Source organism: Homarus americanus, unplaced genomic scaffold (assembly GCF_018991925.1).
Source record: "Homarus americanus isolate GMGI-L3 unplaced genomic scaffold, GMGI_Hamer_2.0 scaffold43746, whole genome shotgun sequence".
NCBI classification, from domain to species: domain Eukaryota; kingdom Metazoa; phylum Arthropoda; class Malacostraca; order Decapoda; family Nephropidae; genus Homarus; species Homarus americanus.
Window position 1 is genome coordinate 146,645 of NW_024715982.1, and position 20,123 is coordinate 166,767.

Genomic DNA, 20,123 nt, shown 5'->3' on the forward strand with positions numbered 1-20,123 from the left:
AATTGATACTTAGATCATATAGTATTTCCCCATATACATGTAAATCGATATATAATCTACCTCCATTTACACATTTGATTTACACATATTTTCATTTACACCGATATTATTTAAATATTTAATAATTTATATATTTCAGACTATATATGGTTTATTTACATTACAGTTAAAACAGTTTTATATTATTTTATAACATTTACCACCGCCACTTTCTTCCATAGGTGTCATTTACAGATTACAATATATATTTACACATGTCATTTACACTTAGCATTTACACGATTCGCTAAATTGTCACTATTTGTCATGCACACCTACAATTTACACTTCAAACTTGTATATCAGATTTACACTTTGAATTTACAACACTTAATGTATAGTATATAATTTAAACACAACTAACTTACACCATATACGTTTACTTCTCATTTACAACTTCATTTACAATTACATTAAGCTTCAAATTTATACCTATTATTTACAACCTCCAGAGACCAGTTGTAAATATCTTACTTCCTCTGTAAATAGCAAGCAATCAACGAAGTTACATACATACATACATACATACATACATACATACATACATACATACATACATACATACATGTGAAAACAGGGCATCACAGTTTTATATATATATATATGTACGCTCACACACACACACACACACACACATAATATAACAAACATAAATAGCTCGTTTAATATCACACAAGGAGACATGTACCATAAAATAGCATTGGCTTTATATAGTAAATTAATAGCATCTGGCATTACTGTAATATTAACAATCATACGAATTATTAAAGCGGCTATTTTTTCCAATATTATTTTTTTTACACAGGAGAGTAATGGGGAAACATGTGCGTGGGTGAGGGAAATGGGTGGTGGTGGTTGGTGATGGTGGTGGGTGATGGGTAGTGGGTGGTGAATGGTGGTGGGTGGTGATGGTGGTGGGTGGTGATGGTGGTGGGTGGTGGTGGGTGGTGGGTGGTGGTTGGTGGTGGTGGTGGTGTTGGGATTGGGTGGGATAGTACGGCAGTGGACTGGCTAGTTAATACTGATAGTTGATGGTGTAATGATAGTCATGTGTTAGGTGGTGGGTGGGTTAGTAGTTGTATATAAGCTGGTGGTGACAGTAGGTGAATGGTGACTGGTGGTAGTAGTGGTGATGGTGGTAGTAATGGTAATGGTGGTAGTGGTGGTATGTATAGGAATTATTGATTGTCCTTAAAGAAGCTATGTACATAACTAGCAAGACTTGTTGAGAGAGAGAGAGAGAGAGAGAGAGAGAGAGAGAGAGAGAGAGAGAGAGAGAGAGAGAGAGAGTATTAATTAAATAAACTAACTACACACCCTCTTACGGTGGTGATTGCAGGTAGAAATCTTTTATCTAATTAACACCTGTTTTGTGCAGGTATGAACATCATGCCCTGAGATTCTTAAGAAATATGCAGGTAAAATGTACCTAAAGCTTCAACAGAGGAACATTATCTGACACGTAACACAGACACACACAGACACACCTCTGCCTTCTTAAGCAGTCCCTCTTAATATCAGATAATGTGAAGATATATTGTCTTCTTAACAAGACACAACCGTGGTTATAAAATCACAAAACATTTTTACATTTCCAATAAAAAAGAAAAAGAGACATTGAACAGAAATGAGGTGGATGAGGTTATAGTGTAGCTCGTGGTTAAAGGTCCATTTAGTGTGGTTATGGGATATGGGAGTTAGGGTGAAGGTAAGGTCCATAGTCTAAGGTGACACGCGTCCCTCCCCCTACTCTTAAGATGGCTGCATGTCCAGGACCTCACTCCATCCTAACTATAGCGTACTGTACCGTACTGTACTGTACTGTACTGTACTGTACACCCTCATCTATTGTTACAGATCCTTAAGAAGACACGGACACATACACACTCCTCAATGGAAGATAATATACGAACCTTAGAAACTTCTAATCTTAAAACTACTTAAATACATACACACACATACACACACACACACACACACACACACACACACACACACACACACACACACACACACACACACACACACACACACACACACACACACATACACATACACACATATATGCAATGGTTGCCCCTCGTTATCGGGGATGGTAGCCTCTCAGATCACTTAGATGTAATCTTCTTAAAGGTGTAGCAGCTGCCGTCAACACAACAACAAGAGCATCCATAATTAGCGAGGTCTTAGTGTCAAGGGCTAACCTAGCAAGATCGCTAATACTCTGCAGCACAAGTCATAAACAGAATAATATCCAGGCCCCTCCTCACTGCTGGCGAGACAGTGGCCAGGGATGAGTCCATAAGTAATTTCTCAATGCCATTTGTCGCTGTCTAACCATCAGTTAAGTATTTATTCCTGGGTAATTATCAGCCAGTGCAGCTGATGCGTTGTCCTGTCCTCCTGGCTACTCCTTGACACAAGACCATAATCCTCGCCACCTCAGGATTTGTTAGTTGTATCAGTGGCAGCATCTACGTGTTAAATTTCGGCCTGGGTGGCAGACTAACTTCAAATACATGTATAAGGAGCAAAAAAAATATATACTGTATACGTTATGTTTTAAGGCAAACACCAAGTCGCAACAAGTATAACATCGACGTACGTTTGAAAGATAAATCGGTTGAGGAAATATTGATGACAGTATAGAGGTTGAGGTAATAACAGTAAATACGTCATGATACTCATCGTCTTCACACCTGGCATCTGTCTCACTCTTGTATAACAACAAGAAATCTTTACATTTCTCAAGAAAGACAATTAAAGTTTATAAACTCAGCTCTTTTAAGAAACATCATTTGTTCACTGGTAACACTTGGTCAGGATTGTATCAACATGGACAATACAGTAATAAATGCTTGGTATAATAGATTATAAATTGTACAGAGGTTGACTTAGAGGATTCAGTTTTTTTTCAGGGAATGTATTCAGTGCTTTGTGTCACATTAACAACATCTTGCGTAAAGTTTGTCTCGAAAATTGTTCTGGTGGAGCGTGTGTGAGCGTGAGCTAGACGAAGGTGTCCTTGGTATTGACATGAGACCTGTTGGTGGACACGAGGCTGGTCTGACGTGTGACCTGGGAGGAGTTGGAGCCCGTGGACGCGTAGCTGTACTGGTTACTGACCACAGTCTTGGAGAACAGCGTCTTGTACACCATAGAACAGTTGGTGCCGTAGTTGAGGCGGAGATTATTACTGACGGTGGGGTTGTTGAAGGAGGTGTTGCTGTAGGTATGTTGCCGCCGCAGACGACCTCGCTTGCCACGGAACACCCGACGAAATGCCGTGCGGAATTTGGTAGACGTCATGTTGTAGAGGATAGGATTGATAGAGGAGTTAATGTAGTACATGATGCGGCAGAAGTAGAGAAGGTTGTAGTATCCTTCTATCCCCAAGGAGGTGACTGTCTCGTTAGGGACAGTCATGATCCAGAAGTAGAGGACTCTCATGGGCAGGATACAGAGGAAGAAGAAGAGGACCACCGTGGCCAGCATCACCACCACCTGCCTCCTCGCTCGCATCTGTGGGTTCTCCTTCTTGTGGGTCAGCTCGTAAGTGTCCACGAGCAGCTGGCGGGCTATGATGGTGTAGAGGACCACCAGCAGGAACAGCGGGAGGAAGAAGAACAGGATGGAGGTGGCGAAGAAATATGATTTGATCCAGTTACCGTGAATGGGCATGATACACTGTGGCTTGTAGGTACCATCGTAGAACCTCGCTATGTTGTACTGCACGATCATCAGCAGCGGCCTGGAGGGGAGATGATAGAAATTAGAGAGAAAGAAATAGAGAAAGAAAGTGAATGAAATGAATATCCTGATGTTGTCATTATAAACATACGACACTAATTACTTTACAGAAGGTTAAATTAAGTGTTTGGTCTCTTAATAACAGGTTTAGACAAGAATAAATCAATTAAAGAACTGAACCTTTAACCTGTGTTCTTCATAAGTTTAGTGATTTAATATAAAGTTAACATTAACCTCACTGTGAATCGATCCCAGTATATTTGGTATAGGAGGAAGGTATAACAATGAGACAAATATTTGTTATAATCTTCAATAAAAAGATGTCTTATGATTTTTAATTATGACTCAGCTTTGGAAGTTAACACAGACACACACACACACACACACACACACACACACACACACACACACACACACACCTACCCAGCAGAGATGAAAGAAATGGCCCAGATGATAGTGATAGCAACAACAGCCTTCGCCTTGGTGCAGCGGTACCCGGCCTGCAGGGGCTGACAGATGACGTGGTAGCGCTCCAGCGAGATGACCACCAACGAGAGGGCGGAGGCGTGGACGACACTCATCTCCACGTACGGCACAAGCTTACCTGTTGATGCAAGAGGCTCGTTAGCACCAAGGTAAGGTAAGGTAAGGTAAGGTACATGGTTAATCAATGTGAATGAAAAGGTATGTAAGGTAAGTTCTCATTAAAACTAAGGTAAGGTAAGGTAAGGTAAGGTAAGGTAACGCTAAAGTTAATAATCTTACAACAGGTTTCTTTCCATAAATTAATCGAATGACGTCAATGGTGTTTACCTGGTGACGTCACTTCTGAAATAACGTCATCCATCTCAATCCAAAACAAAAACAAAGGTAAATAAAGGTATAAAATAGTTAATTAACACAAAGGTAAGGATCGCATCAATAGTGTCTATAATAAACACAACTCTCACCAGACCTAACCTAACCTAACCTAACCTAACCTAACCTAACCTAATCTACCACTCACTTCAAGGACTCGGGACGTGATAAAAAATAGCCTCAGTGAAACCCTCTATTTAACGAACGACATGGAGAGGAAAGTCCGTTATATCCTCGGACATACGGAGTAGTTAACGTTAAGATACCGGAATATACTTGTGCTTCAGAGGGTAAACTAGATATACCTTAGAGGATTAGTGTAATATATCGATCGTAACTTAAAGACACACACATACATACATACATACATACATACATACATACATACATACATCACAAACAATACACACACACACACACAACACCAATCACTCACACAAGCACACACAATATACACACACACCAATCATATCCACACACACATAGCCTCCATAATAGAGAGTCGAACCCAAGGCCGCTTGATTGCCAATCCAATATGATAGCCTCTTGTCCACTATATCCAGCTGTATATAGGGACGGATGTTGTGTTCATTAAGCGATTGTGATTGATATAGTGACCAAGTGATAGAGTGACTCATGCAGAACAGTGTTTTATTATCACCATTAACATTCTAAATACCTTTCCACATTCATCAATCATTAATGTTCATATGTTATTGTTAAATTTTATGTAAATAGATTCTCAACTAACCACTCCACAGTTAACATTCATTAACTTCCTAAATACTTTTCAATATTTACCAATCATTAACTCCTTTATATACTTTCAACACGTAAGATTCATTAACTTTCTAAATACTTTTCAATATTCACCTATCATTAACTCCTTTATATACTTTCAACACGTAAGATTCATTAACTTTCTAAATACTTTTCAATATTCACCTATCATTAACACCTTTATATACTTTCAACACGTAAGATTCATTAACTTTCTAAATACTTTTCAATATTCACCTATCATTAACTCCTTTATATACTTTCAACACGTAAGATTCATTAACTTTCTAAATACTTTTCAATATTCACCAATCATTAACACCCTTATATACTTTCAACACGTAAGATTCATTAACTTTCTAAATACTTTTCAATATTCACCTATCATTAACTCCTTTATATACTTTCAACACGTAAGATTCATTAACTTTCTAAACATCATTCCATTGCTTGAAAACACTGGTAGAAAGCACAGACGGCATCCAGAGATAAACTTTAATTAAGAACTTTCGAAGCAGTTGAACTTTCTTTTTATCTTTGTTTCTTTCTCTTAGAGCAAATTATCCTTTGTTTCAGGAGGCCAGGGGATGAATTATTCAGGTAGGTCAGTTCAAGCTTTCACCTGTGTCTTTATCACAGTCAGGTCCTGGCATGACCATTGGTAGTGGCTTAGTGTGGCGGGTGTTTAGTTCTGTTTTATTATTATTGTGTTGTGTTGTGTTGTGTTTTATACCTGTTGTATTGTGTGATGTAGCATTGTTTTGTATTTATCAGTGTTACATTATTGGTGCTAATCTTTTTGCCCAAGTATACGGCTTACATATTTTTGTTCTTCATTTTCACCAATAAATTATCACCCGCAAAAAATATATATAAATAGATAAATCACGTCTGGGAAGTTTATTAATATTAAAAAAAAATCAGCCACGTATTACAGCAGTAAGTAAAAATTATACATTATTCACTACTAAAAAAAATCAAGGCATGAAAAGCAATATTTAACAAAAAACAAGATACAGACCAACGACAACAACAACAACAACAACAACAACAACACCACCAACTAGGTCAAGCAGCTGTAACAAGTCATTAATATGTGTTGACAATATAGGACTCTTGTTTTTGATACAGGACTCTCATATACCAAGACTTAACCCCATATTCTGATATATTTCCTTCCCCCCTTGCTGTAACCATCACTGTAATTAATAAAAATATTCAGGGGTTATGCATCCTGAGGTTGTCCATTAGGTAACACGGAAGATGAGATGGTGGAGGCTAGAGGCTACAATCATCTGGTGACCCGTCTTATATTGTGTGGTCTTGGGGTTGGGGGGATAGTTAAGTGCTCTGTGGGTGTGTGTGTGTGTGTGTGTGTGGGTGTGTGTGTGTGTAGGTGTGTGTGTGTGTGTGTGGGTGTGTGGGTGTGTGGGTGTGTGCGGGTGTAGGTGTGTGTGTGTGGGTGTGTGGGTGTGTGCGGGTGTAGGTGTGTGTGTGTGTGGGTGTACGTGTGTGTGTGTGTAGGGATACAGACACACACACACACACACACACACACACACATATACACACCTACACACACACACACACACACATATATATACACACCTACACACACACACACACACACACATATATACACACCTACACACACACACACACACACACCTCGAATATCATCCTGAATCCCGGGAGAGAAAACGCATCTAGGGGGAGTAAATTTGAGTCTGTTATTCCAAGTGGCGCTCAAGTGGCACTGGAGACGGTGTAGTGGCACTCTGACACCTTACATATGAACGCCATTTACCTAACCTACCCTAGCTCTCTCCTGCCCTTAGTGAGAGCGCTCTAACGGACGGATTACTTACGTCTCGTGTGTGTGTGTGTGTGTGTGTGTGTGTGTGTGTGTGTGTGTGTATGCGTGCGTGAAATAAAAACTACCTCCAAACTCACCATCAACAAACACGGATGAGGTAGAAAACAAAAGGTTAACGAGATAACCAACAGTATCAAGGTGGACTAAACCAACATTAGAGACTACATCATAAACAGAATCCTCACGAGCCAAGAATTTGTGTTAGTTGGCTACAGGGAGGCATTTATACTGATCAAGAGAGAGAGAGAGAGAGAGAGAGCCAGGAGGGTATATAAGGAATCACATAGTTCCATTTAATTTCCTCTGAATGATTAGATCAACAGTTTCTTAGTCTACCTGTAAATCTACCTGTACCTGTAAATCTACCTGTACCTACAGTAACCCGTTAGTATACAGGTGGTGTTCGACAGGGATTGCAGGAGGGATTATATCCATGAACTCCACAGACAAAGGTTATTTAATCAGTTTTATACAACACTGAACTTAATATGTTTCGTAAATAAGGGTTGTAATACGGTGAACTACAAATAGTTTTTAGTAATTAAGGGTTATGTAACAGTGAACGATAGATACGTGTTGGAAATTAGGGTTAAAGATATGTGTCAGTAATTAAGGGTTAAATAACATTGACTTAAATATGAACGTATTAAATCAGGGTTATGAAAGGGTTGTAAAGTGAATGAAATGCAGAAAAAACCTTGGTAAATCGGGGTTGACAGAACAGTGACATTAACAAGAAGCGTGAGAAGGTAATATAACACTGATCTAGTTTCTCACTTTCCCGTCACTCTTTATGCAAATTAGTGGCAATCTATGTAAATATATTTTAATTACTCTTCTTCATTAGTTAACTTTTATTTTTCTATGTCTGTATGTGTAAATATCTATACATAAAATACTAAACTTCAATTAAAAAAATAGTTTAATCGATTCAGTTTTTATATAAATAATTTAGATGTTAAAAAGACAAACACTATTAAAAAATATTAAATAAAAAATAGAAATCACTAAAATGATAAAAAAAATAGTCTCAGTCAATAAATAAAATCTCAAATAGTCTCTCAATCTACCTATTACCACTATATTATCTCCTAATTTCTCTATCTATCTCTATTTCTCTACCTATTTCCCTTCAATTACCTGTCGGATATAACCTATTTCCCGCCATATCGTCTCCAGGCGTTCGCAGTTATAGATCCGTATTCACGACTCTTAAACCGGATTACCGTGGACGAACGAGACACCTGTAAGAAGCGGATATGTGTAGCAGTAAAATACACATCCCCGGATTTACAGAAAACGGGTGTAGATTCTCGAAGATTTTTACATTAAATTCTGACATTTGGATATTCGAAAATTCTTGCGTTAAATTCCGATGTTCAGTAATTCTTAGGTTAATTTTTAATGTTTCAATTGTTATTAATGTTGTTATTAAGGTACTACAAAGCATCGTAATAATAATAATGAAGATAATATAAATAATAATAATAATAATAGTAATACTAAAGGCCCTCATATATCCCGCCTACAATGTACTTATCATGTTACTGTACTAATGTTTCCCAGGCCGCCTGAGGTGAGTGTACGGTATTAGGGAAAAGAAAGCATGGAGAGAGAGAGAGAGAGAGAGAGAGAGAGAGAGAGAGAGAGAGAGAGAGAGAGAGAGAGAGATACCCCACCAAAAAATATAGAAAAATAAAAAAATAGGTAGAAAAGATAGACAGAAAGACGTAAACAGATAGACAAAAAAGGTTTAGGTTGACAGGGACTCAGACAGACAGACACACAGACAGACAGACACACAGACAGAGAGACATATATAAACCTAAACCGTAAAAAATAAACCAATATGCACTCACATAAGCGATATACATATATAGTACCATAAGGACTACAAATATATACCGTATAATAGGATTACCGCCCCTGTGAGGATATACTGTAATTTTTTGTTACTGTATGTCGGTTTCTCCCTCACACACACACACCGGCTGCAACTCTATTAATAAACCGTTTATTATTATTATTATTATTATTATTATTATTATTATTATTATTATTACACACAGTCATAAATAATTTTAATCTCCCATTTCGTTGCGTCAGGGATGACAAGGGATTTGTCCTGACAACATACCACTAAAACGTCCTGACACACGCTCTGACACACCCTGACACGCCCTAACACACCCTGACATACCCTGACCCACATGGCACACACCCTGACACACGCCTTGACATCTCCTGACACACACCCTGAAACATCTTGATACATCCTGACCCATCCTGATATACATTAACACCTCCTGACACCTCCTGACACACGCTCTGACACACCCTAACACACCGGACGTCCCCAGGTAAAGTTCAAGTGACTCATTGTTATGATTCACCTGTCGAGGCGTCACTCACCTGTACCTGAGTCAAGGGCTTTATTTTTTTCCTTCGAGACAAGTTTATGATCCTTGATGGGCGCGTGTCATTCACCTTTTACGGAGAGAGAGAGGAACTCTTTGTTTTCTTAGGTCCTGAAAGTTAGTCTCTCTCTCTCTCTCTCTCTCTCTCTCTCTCTCTCTCTCTCTCTCTCTCTCTCTCTCTCTCTCTCTCTCTCTCTCTCTCTCTCTCTCTCTCTCTCTCTCTACGCTTACTACGTCAATCCCAGTCATTCCTATGGGTTCCTATTGGGTCCTCTTAATACCCTAAAAAGAATCCTATGGTGCGTAACATGTATGTATGTATGTATGTATGTTGCCCGCACGTATGAATATATATATATATATATATATATATATATATATATATATATATATTTCACACAAAGCCTGTTCAACGAATACATATATATATATATACTATAATATAATATACATATATGTAAACGTGCTTGTGAACACCACTGACGAACCTGACACTAAAAACATCAACAAAGAATTCATTCCCCAAGTCGATCTGTCTTTTAAAACTATAAATATAATTAATCCTGTTATTGAACTCTATGAGCTATATTATCACCAACTTCATCACTAAATTAAAATATATCAATGAAAAAATAAATACAAATGTAGAATAATAGCGAGATATGGAAAAGGGAAAATCAACACTGACTGATATGAGTGGTGGAGGGAGAGATATTTTGTTGTGTGTCTACTGTAGTTTGTCTTTGATCTCTCGTATTGTTGGGATGTTGCAAAAAAATTGAACCAGAATACAGTGGGAGTGACTGTGAGTTAGTCATTGGTTGTTGAAAATTAAATCTAGCAAGAAAAAAAAAACACCCTCACACGGGAAACTCCATATCAGCGTACCTTATCCCTGACACCATCGAGGTATTGCTGTTATAACTATGGGGTGGAACACGTCTTCCAACGCCATATTATTCATCTCTACACTTTCATGGTCAGTGTATAAGTCATCTCTATTCTTTGCAGGAAAAACAGCATCTTAAAGGCGTTTTAGACAGAAAATAGGAAGAAATTGGGTCGTAGAGGCGTTGGATATCAGCAGGTGACATCCTCCCTACTAGGTAATCCTATCTAGACTCGACGTTCTAGGAGGCGGTGGAAATGAGGCGAGAATGAGGTCGAGTGAGAGAAGATGGTGTGAGAGTGAGAGAAGATGGTGTGAGAGTGAGAGAAGATGGTGTGAGAGTGATGGCCACCACAATCACCATCGTCATCTACCACAACCATCACCATCACAACAACCAGCACCACTACCACCATCAAGACCACAAAACCACCACCACTACCAGCATATTTCTTAACTCTAACATCACAAATATTCTTCCAACCAACATTTCTCTTCACCCTTGACCTATGGGATAGTCATTAATATGCAAACAAATAACCAATACTAAAGCTCACGATAATTAACACAAGCTTTCATTACAATTGCTTCACCCAAGAGTCGTGTTGTGTCTCAATCATCACTCTGTATCTATCAAGCTTACATCATATAAACCCTAAATAGCTATCATTATATCTTACTATTGACAGCTATTAGAGGTTTAACTCTATTACATAACATATAGCATTCAAATATATATGTATACACAGTTTGTATTCTCAAGTTAAACAAACATAATTACTTATGAACTTGATAATAATAACTTAAATCCTTCGAGGAAAAAACACAAGTCTCCCTCCACTGAGAGAAAACATCCCAACAAACTCCTAAGCTTTATATCTTAACACAGAGGCTGTATTATCTCTCTGATGGTAGTGAAGACATCAGACCCAGTTCCTCCCCCACCAGACACCAGTATTTCACCGTCAGGAGGTTTAGCCTCGCCATCTGACGCTGTCCTACATTACCACAAACTATGACAACGTGTCTGTCTGTCTGTCTGTCTGTCTGTCTGTCTGTCTACGGATTTGCTTCAGTCTGGGTGTGTGTAAATGGCCATCAAGTGCCCCAGACTTTGTTGAAAGGAAGGAGCGGGGTGTGAGGAGGTAGGGGTGAAGTAAGAAGTGAGAAGGACGCCTACAGGGGGGTGAGGGAGGAGGGGGAGCAGGAGGAAGAGGAGGAGAGGAGGAGGAGGGGGGGAGCAGGAGGAGGGGGAGGAGGAGGAGGAGGAAGCGTTCTGTATAAGTTTATTGTTAATGACTTAATAAGGATGATGTGCTTGTGTTTACGTTCGCCTAAGGGTTTGTTTATAATCCGAGGCGTTCGTAAAGGCTGTATCCGCCTCCCACCTGTATTTTCGTCCTGAGACTTACTGAATTATTCATCCACTTCGACCAACTATATACAGTACTGCTCAGTGAGGTGGTCGTTCAGTAAGGATTCACAGATGATGGTATGGTATTTTTTACGTGTGTGTGTGTGTGTGTGTGTGTGTGTGTGTGTGTGTGTGTGTGTGTGTGTGTGTGTGTGTGTGTGTGTCTCTAAAAATCAGGTGTGGTTGGGTAAATGATATATATCTTTCCAACACATCTGAATTTTATACACACACACACACACACACACACACACACACACACCTACACACACACACACACACACACACACACACACACACACACACACACCATCTAAGAGTCTACTTCTGCTCTTATTACGCAACTGCATAAACCCTGACCTACTCTCACTGTTATAACCTTGAACTAAATATAATTACCAACTAGTTTATAGACTTAAACTACCATCTATCGTAACCTAACCTAACCTAACCTAACCTAACCTAACCTAACCTAACCTAACCTAACCTAACCTAACCTAACCTAACCTAACCTAACCTAACCTAACCTAACCTAACCTAACCTAACATAATAAAAAAAATCTCCATAAATCCTGACCACTAAAAACCTCGTACAGGTAAGCAAAACACAATTAATCTGGGGAAGTGTATGAGATAAGGGGAGGATTTACCAAGGATTAACCTGTAATCCCCTAATCCCTTAAGTAAGATTAAACCCTAAACAACTGGACGGGTGTTTAGATCTAATACTAATACCCTGAAGGTTCTATTGAGGTTTAATTTAACAAAAAGTCAGAAAATGGTTATGTTTATTTAATAATTACGGGTTGTGAGTTACTAAGACCTATTGAACGAGATAACCCTGGTAGTTGAAGTACCTATAACTACAACAATAACAACAACCAAAACACCACTACAACCAACAATAATCCACCACCGGACAAGTTGAATCTAGTTGTTGTTTTTATTTGTCAAATCCTCGTATACACAAACACAACTTGAAGGCAAATATAAGGAGATTAAACGAAGGGAAGAAACAGAGAGAGAGAGAGAGAGAGAGAGAGAGAGAGAGAGAGAGAGAGAGACCACTATACACTCACACTATCTCATAACACAATATCTTAAAATACACCCATGAATATTATATTAAAATCAACGGTATGAGTCAGAAATGGTGATGCGATTCTCACCTGGAAATCCAACATTATGCAACATTGTGCAATATAAGCACATTCCATCATTTAAAAGCTTTTCTGGGAATTACATAGAGACAGACAGACAGGCAGACAGACACGTAAGGAATAAACTAAATAGATTTTTATGGTTGGTAAAATTAATTATATATTTCAGTTCCCAACTATATGACATCTGTTTGACCTTGATGTATGTCAGTTTGTAATTCAAATATAGTGAAATATTTTGACAATATAACAAAGAATGTCTATATAAAAGGATTTATATATGTTAAATGCTAAGTTTGTATATTATTATTATTATTATTATTATTATTATTATTATTATTATTATTATTATTATTATTATTATTATTATTATTATTATTATTATTATTATTATTATTATTATTATCAAAAACTCTATAAATCCGACTGTTAAATCCAGTAGAAAAATCCGGTTTTTAGTCGAGGATTTTATAAATTGACCCTGGTTCGTGACGCACAGAAACGATACCAATGAAACAGTACTAAGACTTAGGAGAAAAATAATTTTTATGTATTTTTTATTTTGTTTAAAACCATTCAAATTAATGATGTGTTTAATTGTGATTAATTATAGTAGTGGTAGTTATAGGAAGAATATGATAATACTACTACTACTACTACTACTAATAATAATAATAATAATAGAGAGAGAGAGAGAGAGAGAGAGAGAGAGAGAGAGAGAGAGAGAGAGAGAGAGAGAGGTTATTTCCTTTAAAAAATAAAAAAATATATAAGATGAAATAAATTCTTTGAGCACCCCGAGGTAGCGTCACGTTACAGGAAAAAGAAGAAACAATATATTCTTCCTCTTCTTCTCTCAGCCAAGTCTGTCAGCTTACCTGTGTTACTCGTTGCCTTGTGATGTATCAACCCCCTTTCCCTGGCGCCATCGTGATATTTCCACCCCTTCAACCTTCCCCATCGTGATATTTCCACCCCTCCACCTTACCCATCGTGATATTTCCACCTCCACCTTCCCATCGTGATAATTCTACCCTCCAACCTTCCCCATCGTGATATTTCTACCTCCACCTTCCACCGTAGTATACCCCCAACGTAATATACCTACCCCTTCCCATCGTGATATATCCACCCCCAGCGGTGTATAAAAGGAGGATACTGAGGCTTTAGGAATAAAAGGGTCAAGTACACAGCAGGGAGAGGATCATCCGGAGATCCTACTTGAGACAACAACAAAGTGGCAACCTTTCACCTCTTACACCTGTCTGATGGCCTCCCTGACCCCTTTCATACAAGATGGTGGTACTCTCCTGCCTCCTCTCCTGTTCTCGTTCTCTTAGTTCCTCTTCTTTTTCCTCTCCTGTTTTCTCTCTCTCTCATTTTCTCTCTCTCATCATCATCATCATCACCATCTTCTCTCTCTTCATCATCATCATCATCTTCCTCTCTCCCATTCATCCGTCTTAAGTAACGTAGATATGAAAACTTTAATTAAACTCTAAGGGAAAAAAGCTTTATCGTGTTTCCTTTTTCTTCTAATCCTTCTTCTTCTTCTTCTGTGGAAAAAAGCTTAGTCTCTTGTTGTTCTTCTTGTTCTTGTTCTTCTTGCATTTGTTGTTCTTGTTATTTTCATTTTTCTTGTTCTTTCTGTTCTTCTTGTTCTTTGTTGTTATTCTTGTTATTTCTATTCTTCTTGTTGTTATTGTTCTTCTTCTTGTTATTTCTGTTCTTCTTCTTGTTCTTGTTTTGTTCTCGTTATTTTTATTTTTCTTGCTCGTCTTGTTCTTGTTCTTCCTCCTGCTATTGTTCTTGTTCTCCCTGCTATTGTTCTTGTTCCTCTCCCTGCTATTGTTCTTGTTCTTCTTCCCATTCTTGTTCTTAATCAATCATCATCTCTCAACAATCTCTTCCCCCTCAGCCTCGGTAATGAAGATACATCAACAGTAATAAAAGTGTAATAATAACACCCATACCCATCCCAAGGTTTATTTACGGGTCCCGCTACGTCCACATCACCTCTGTTTACATTCTGCACACGGCTCCGGGGGTGGGGGAGGGGGTAGGGAGAGGGTGGGGGGAGGGGTAACCAAGATGGCCGCCAGGAAGTGATGTATTACACTCCCGCACGATAATAAGGATAACAAGAAAATGAAGCAAATTAATGCCTCGAGGAAAAAAATAATGAACACTATAGATAAATGGGAATAAGATATAATGAATAAATAATAATGATTAATGATAAATATATAATAACTGACAACAAACATGATAACGATAAATAAACAGATAGAAAATAATTCTAGTTTATTTACATTAAACTTTGTGATTTTTGGCGTTACAGAAATGGTATCCAAAGTGTATCAATGTTGGTTTTAATTTCATCCTAATATGGTGGTGATTTTGATGTTATAACTAGGTAAATACTCTCTCTCTCTCTCTCTCTCTCTCTCTCTCTCTCTCTCTCTCTCTCTCTCTCTCTCTCTCTCCGCCAGCGTCACATGCGGCGCACTCCGTCTTTACAACGCAAGAACATACTTCCTCCCGTCCTGTGGTAACGCATGAAATTTATCCCCTGAATCTGACGCATGTGACGTATTTCCCTTTAGTGACGCTTGTGACGTAGTTCCCTTAAGTGACGCATGTGACGTAGTTCCCTTAAGTGACGCATATGACGTAGTTCCCTTAAGTGACGCATACGGTAGACACTTGGGACGCAATGTATCTACACCTTTCCACTCACATTACGCATGTTTGACCTCACCAGTGGGGGTGAGGGGTTAGGAGTGAGGGGTTAGGAGTGAGGAGGTGAGGGGTGAAGGGTGAGGGAGGGAAGGGGGTTAAGGGGGGTACAGGTGATTATAAATCTTCACGTTGTGGTCTAATTAATCCCTGAACGCCTTACTATAGTCGGGGTAACGACCACGTCACCCACACGCCCACTCCTAAGCTCTCTGGCCACCCACACGCCCACTCCCAAGCTCTCTGGCCACCCACACGCCCACTTCCAAGCTCTCTGGCCACCCACACATCTATTGTATAGTTTCTGGCCACCCATAGACTTATTGTATATTCTTTGGCCACCCATATACCCACCCATAAGCTCTCTGGCCATTCACGCACCCACTCAGCCACCGACGTGGCCACCCATCACCAGTTTGGCCACCCATAGTTATCCATAAACTTTTCTGGCCATCCAGCGTATCCCCTAACTAGATAATTGGCCACCTGAACCTCTGGCCATCGTCAAAACCTGTACCCACAACTTCCTTGGTTACCTAGAAGGCCACTCACATCCCTCTTGGCCACCTATAAAGGCCACCATGAGGGTAATTAACATCCTCACTTGTCATCCATCTTTATGACCTTGACTCTGTGGCCATTGAAGACTCGCCAGGTGGAGGTGTCGGCACAACAGGTATTAATTAATTCACGAAGAAAAATAAAACATAGTCCGTATTTTACTAAGCTCCGTGTGATGTATGTTGTTTCTCTACCGTATGAAGGTTGCATAATGAAGGCATGATAGAGATGTTGTATATGTTGTGATCCTACCGTCATGATAGTGTCTCAACATGATTTTAACACCATGATAAAGACAACACTTGAGCAATATCATTTTATTCCCTAATATCATGAGAAATCCAAGTACAGTCCCCTTCACTTGTGCGTTTACAGGGACTCGTCATATAAACATTCCACAAATCATTAACATTGAGATATTAATTTTAATATCATTTTACTTTGATTCCATAGTATGTTTACTATTGGAAGTTTCCCTCTGTCGAATGTAAACAAACACAGGAATACCACACTGCACAAAACCTGACGAGCCCCTGTAAACAAACCTGTGAAGGGGACTGTACATTAAAGCATCACCTACCTGCCTACCTGAAACCTAATTGATGTCCTTCACGGGTAAAATAGGAGCCTAGGTAGAGATACGACACCTAATTGGCTTCCTGTCTACGATTCCTAGCACTCTGTCTCCTTTAATAGCCAGACAGCAAGAAGACAGGAATGAGTTTTCACTTACAACCTGAGGATAGGAGGTGTTGTATAGGGTGTTGTCTGAGTGTGTGGTAGTCTGAATGTGTGGTAGTCTGAGTGTGTGATGGTCTGAGTGTGTAATAGTCTGAGTGTGTGGTAGTCTGAGTGTGTGATAGTCTGAATGTGTGATAGTCTGAGTGTGTGATGGTCTGAGTGTGTGATGGTCTGAGTGTGTGATAGTCTGAATGTATGCTAGGTAATAAATCCCTACACAGCCCATCATCACAACCCATCACAACCCATCACAGCCAATCACAACCCATCACAACCCATCACAACCAATCACAGCCAATCTGCCACCAAAACAAACATGGCCGCCTGATGTTCCCTCACCGCCAGAAGTAAAAATAACGACAACAGCAATATTCGGGGAGGGGTGGGGGTAGGGGTGGGGGGGAGGGGTGAAGAGGTGGGGGTAGGGGGGTAGGTAATCCTCCTCCTTCCTTAGTACTACAAACACCTTAAGTCAAGTCTCCAAGAATCGTAAGTTAAATATTCCTCGTAAATTGAAGATATAAGATATTAAACTTAAATATTTGACATAATCTAAAGGGGGTAAAAATACCTTTATAATTTACCATATCTATTTATCGTAGAATCTCATATTAAGTTATATTTTTTTGTGTTTTAACTTAAGTACATCCGGTTAAATACTTTCTATTTTAACTTACGAGAAATATTTATACTACGAATCTATGAGAATTTAGACTCTCGTGTTATATAAAAAGGTATAATATTAATTTATGTACAGGTGTAATTTTTTATTTACCTGTATTTATCAACTTAATGGCCGCCTTTCTTGACCTGATTGATGGATATTTTTCGTGAGTGAGAAACATTATCGGTCAGACATGTTTTGTTTTGTGTTTCTTATGTGTTTCTTTGTCTGTCTGTCTGTCTGTCTGTCTCTCTCTCTACTTCTGTCTTTCTATATGTCTCTGCCTGTCTGTCTGTCTGTCTCCTCTCTATCTGTATCTGCCTGTCCTACTTCTCTCTCTCCGTCTATCTGCATCTGTTTGTCCTTCTCTTTCTGTCTGTCTCCGTCACAACAAAGGTACAGTCCGCTCTTCCCATAAACTTTACTCATAACACAGTAGTCACTTAACACAAAGGCTTCCCAGAGTTAACTTTTCTCCTTAACTGATTATATACGAACATAATTATGACACATTTTAAGAGCATTATAGAACCGTTTTAGGGATTATATATCATAATACATACACACACACACGTACACGTCATAACACACACACACACACACACACCCTCAATGAACCCTGCACCAAAACATGACCCGATTTGAACCTATTTAATTCATGGCAGTTTTTGACCTCTGCTCTCCCCTAGTCGTCTCTGAGTCCCTTAATTACGGTCAATTAAGCGAGGTTAATAGACGGTGTTAGGGTCAATTATTCAGGTATTTAATCCTTTACGTACTAACTAGATGTAACTCATTAAAGGTGTGTGTGTGTGTGTGTGTGTGTGTGTGTGTGTGTGTGTGTGTGTGTGTGTGTGTGTGTGTGTGATTATCTGTCTCATTGTCTGTCTGTCTCTTTAACAAAATTATAGAAACAGTTGAAGATATAACTACCACACAAAAACGAGACAGAGAGACAGACAGACAGACAGACAGACAGACAGACAGACACATAAGATACCTGCATATTAAAAAGTATAATTATATATATATCCATTTAATATTTTCATATCCTTAAAGCACACGATATATAATTACATCTAAAATAGCTTGACTCACATACCCTAATATAGTTAACTCATGGCCTACGTATCTAATTATTTATTGAATCAAATCATAACAATTATCACAGCGTTAATAGCCCCACACGTGCAGTCATTAACGCTAATTTAATTATACGAGTAACAAAAAGCAATAATCTAATTAGTGTTTATAAATCGTTTCATAATTACGGTTTATATTATACGGATACATATAAGCATCGGTAAAAAACAGAAAGGGGATAAAAAGCCATGGCGGAATTGAGCTTTGCTGTGTTGTCATCCAGAAAATAAACACACACACACACACACACAGACACACACACACACACACACACACACACACACACACACACACACACACACACACACACACACACACATGGTAAAAAAAAACTGGGCCCCTCACCTCCGAACATTCTCCTCTCCCCACCCTCCCGAGTCTCCTGCCTCCTTCAGTAAATATATGCAGGAAACTACGACCTTCAGTAGATACGACCTGACGTAACCTAACCTAACCTCCTCCTTGACCTCGCCTGACCTCCTCCTTGACCTAGCCTGACCTCCTCCTTGACCTTGACTAACCTCTTCCTTGACCCCGTTTAACCTACTCCGTGACCTCGCCTAACCTCCTTGACCTCCCCTGACCTCTTCCTCGAGAACTGCTTCCTCGGTCCCCCAGATTAGATAAAATTCAAGAAGCTTCAGAAGGCTTCAGGAGGCTTCAGAAGTCTGTTATCCCCGGGTTATTGTCAAGGCTGGATATCTGGCCAACGAGAGAGAGAGTAGATAGATAGATAGATAGATAGATAGATAGATAGATAGATAGATAGATAGATAGATAGATAGATAGATAGATAGATAGATATTAGTTTTGATCTTTATTTACGTCCAAATAATACTTTTTACTGTACAAATATTAACAACAACAACAACAGCAACAAATAACAAAACAACATTAAATACAACAAAACAATAACAAAACACAACTAAAACAACAATAATAACAACAACTAATACCAAAACAAAAACAACAACAACCAAAACAAAAACAACAACAACAACCAAAACAACAACAATCACAATAACACCAACCACCAACAACCAAAAAACAACATCAACAACCAAAACAGCAACAACAACCAAAACAACAACA

General features: G+C 38.9%; 1 protein-coding gene across 1 annotated transcript in view; it reads right to left on the reverse strand.

Annotated features, from left to right (window-relative positions):
• Positions 1–2,050: 2,050 nt before the first annotated feature.
• Positions 2,051–20,123, reverse strand: part of LOC121858004 (growth hormone secretagogue receptor type 1-like) — a 179,201-nt gene continuing 161,128 nt past the window's right edge. Inside the window, exons 6-7 of the mRNA XM_042354236.1 lie at positions 4,213–4,393; positions 2,051–3,790 (exon numbers count right to left, since the gene is read on the reverse strand). Coding sequence (XP_042210170.1) covers positions 3,049–3,790; positions 4,213–4,393 — 923 coding nt within the window. The 3' untranslated portion in view covers positions 2,051–3,048. The remainder of the gene's footprint in view (positions 3,791–4,212; positions 4,394–20,123) is intronic.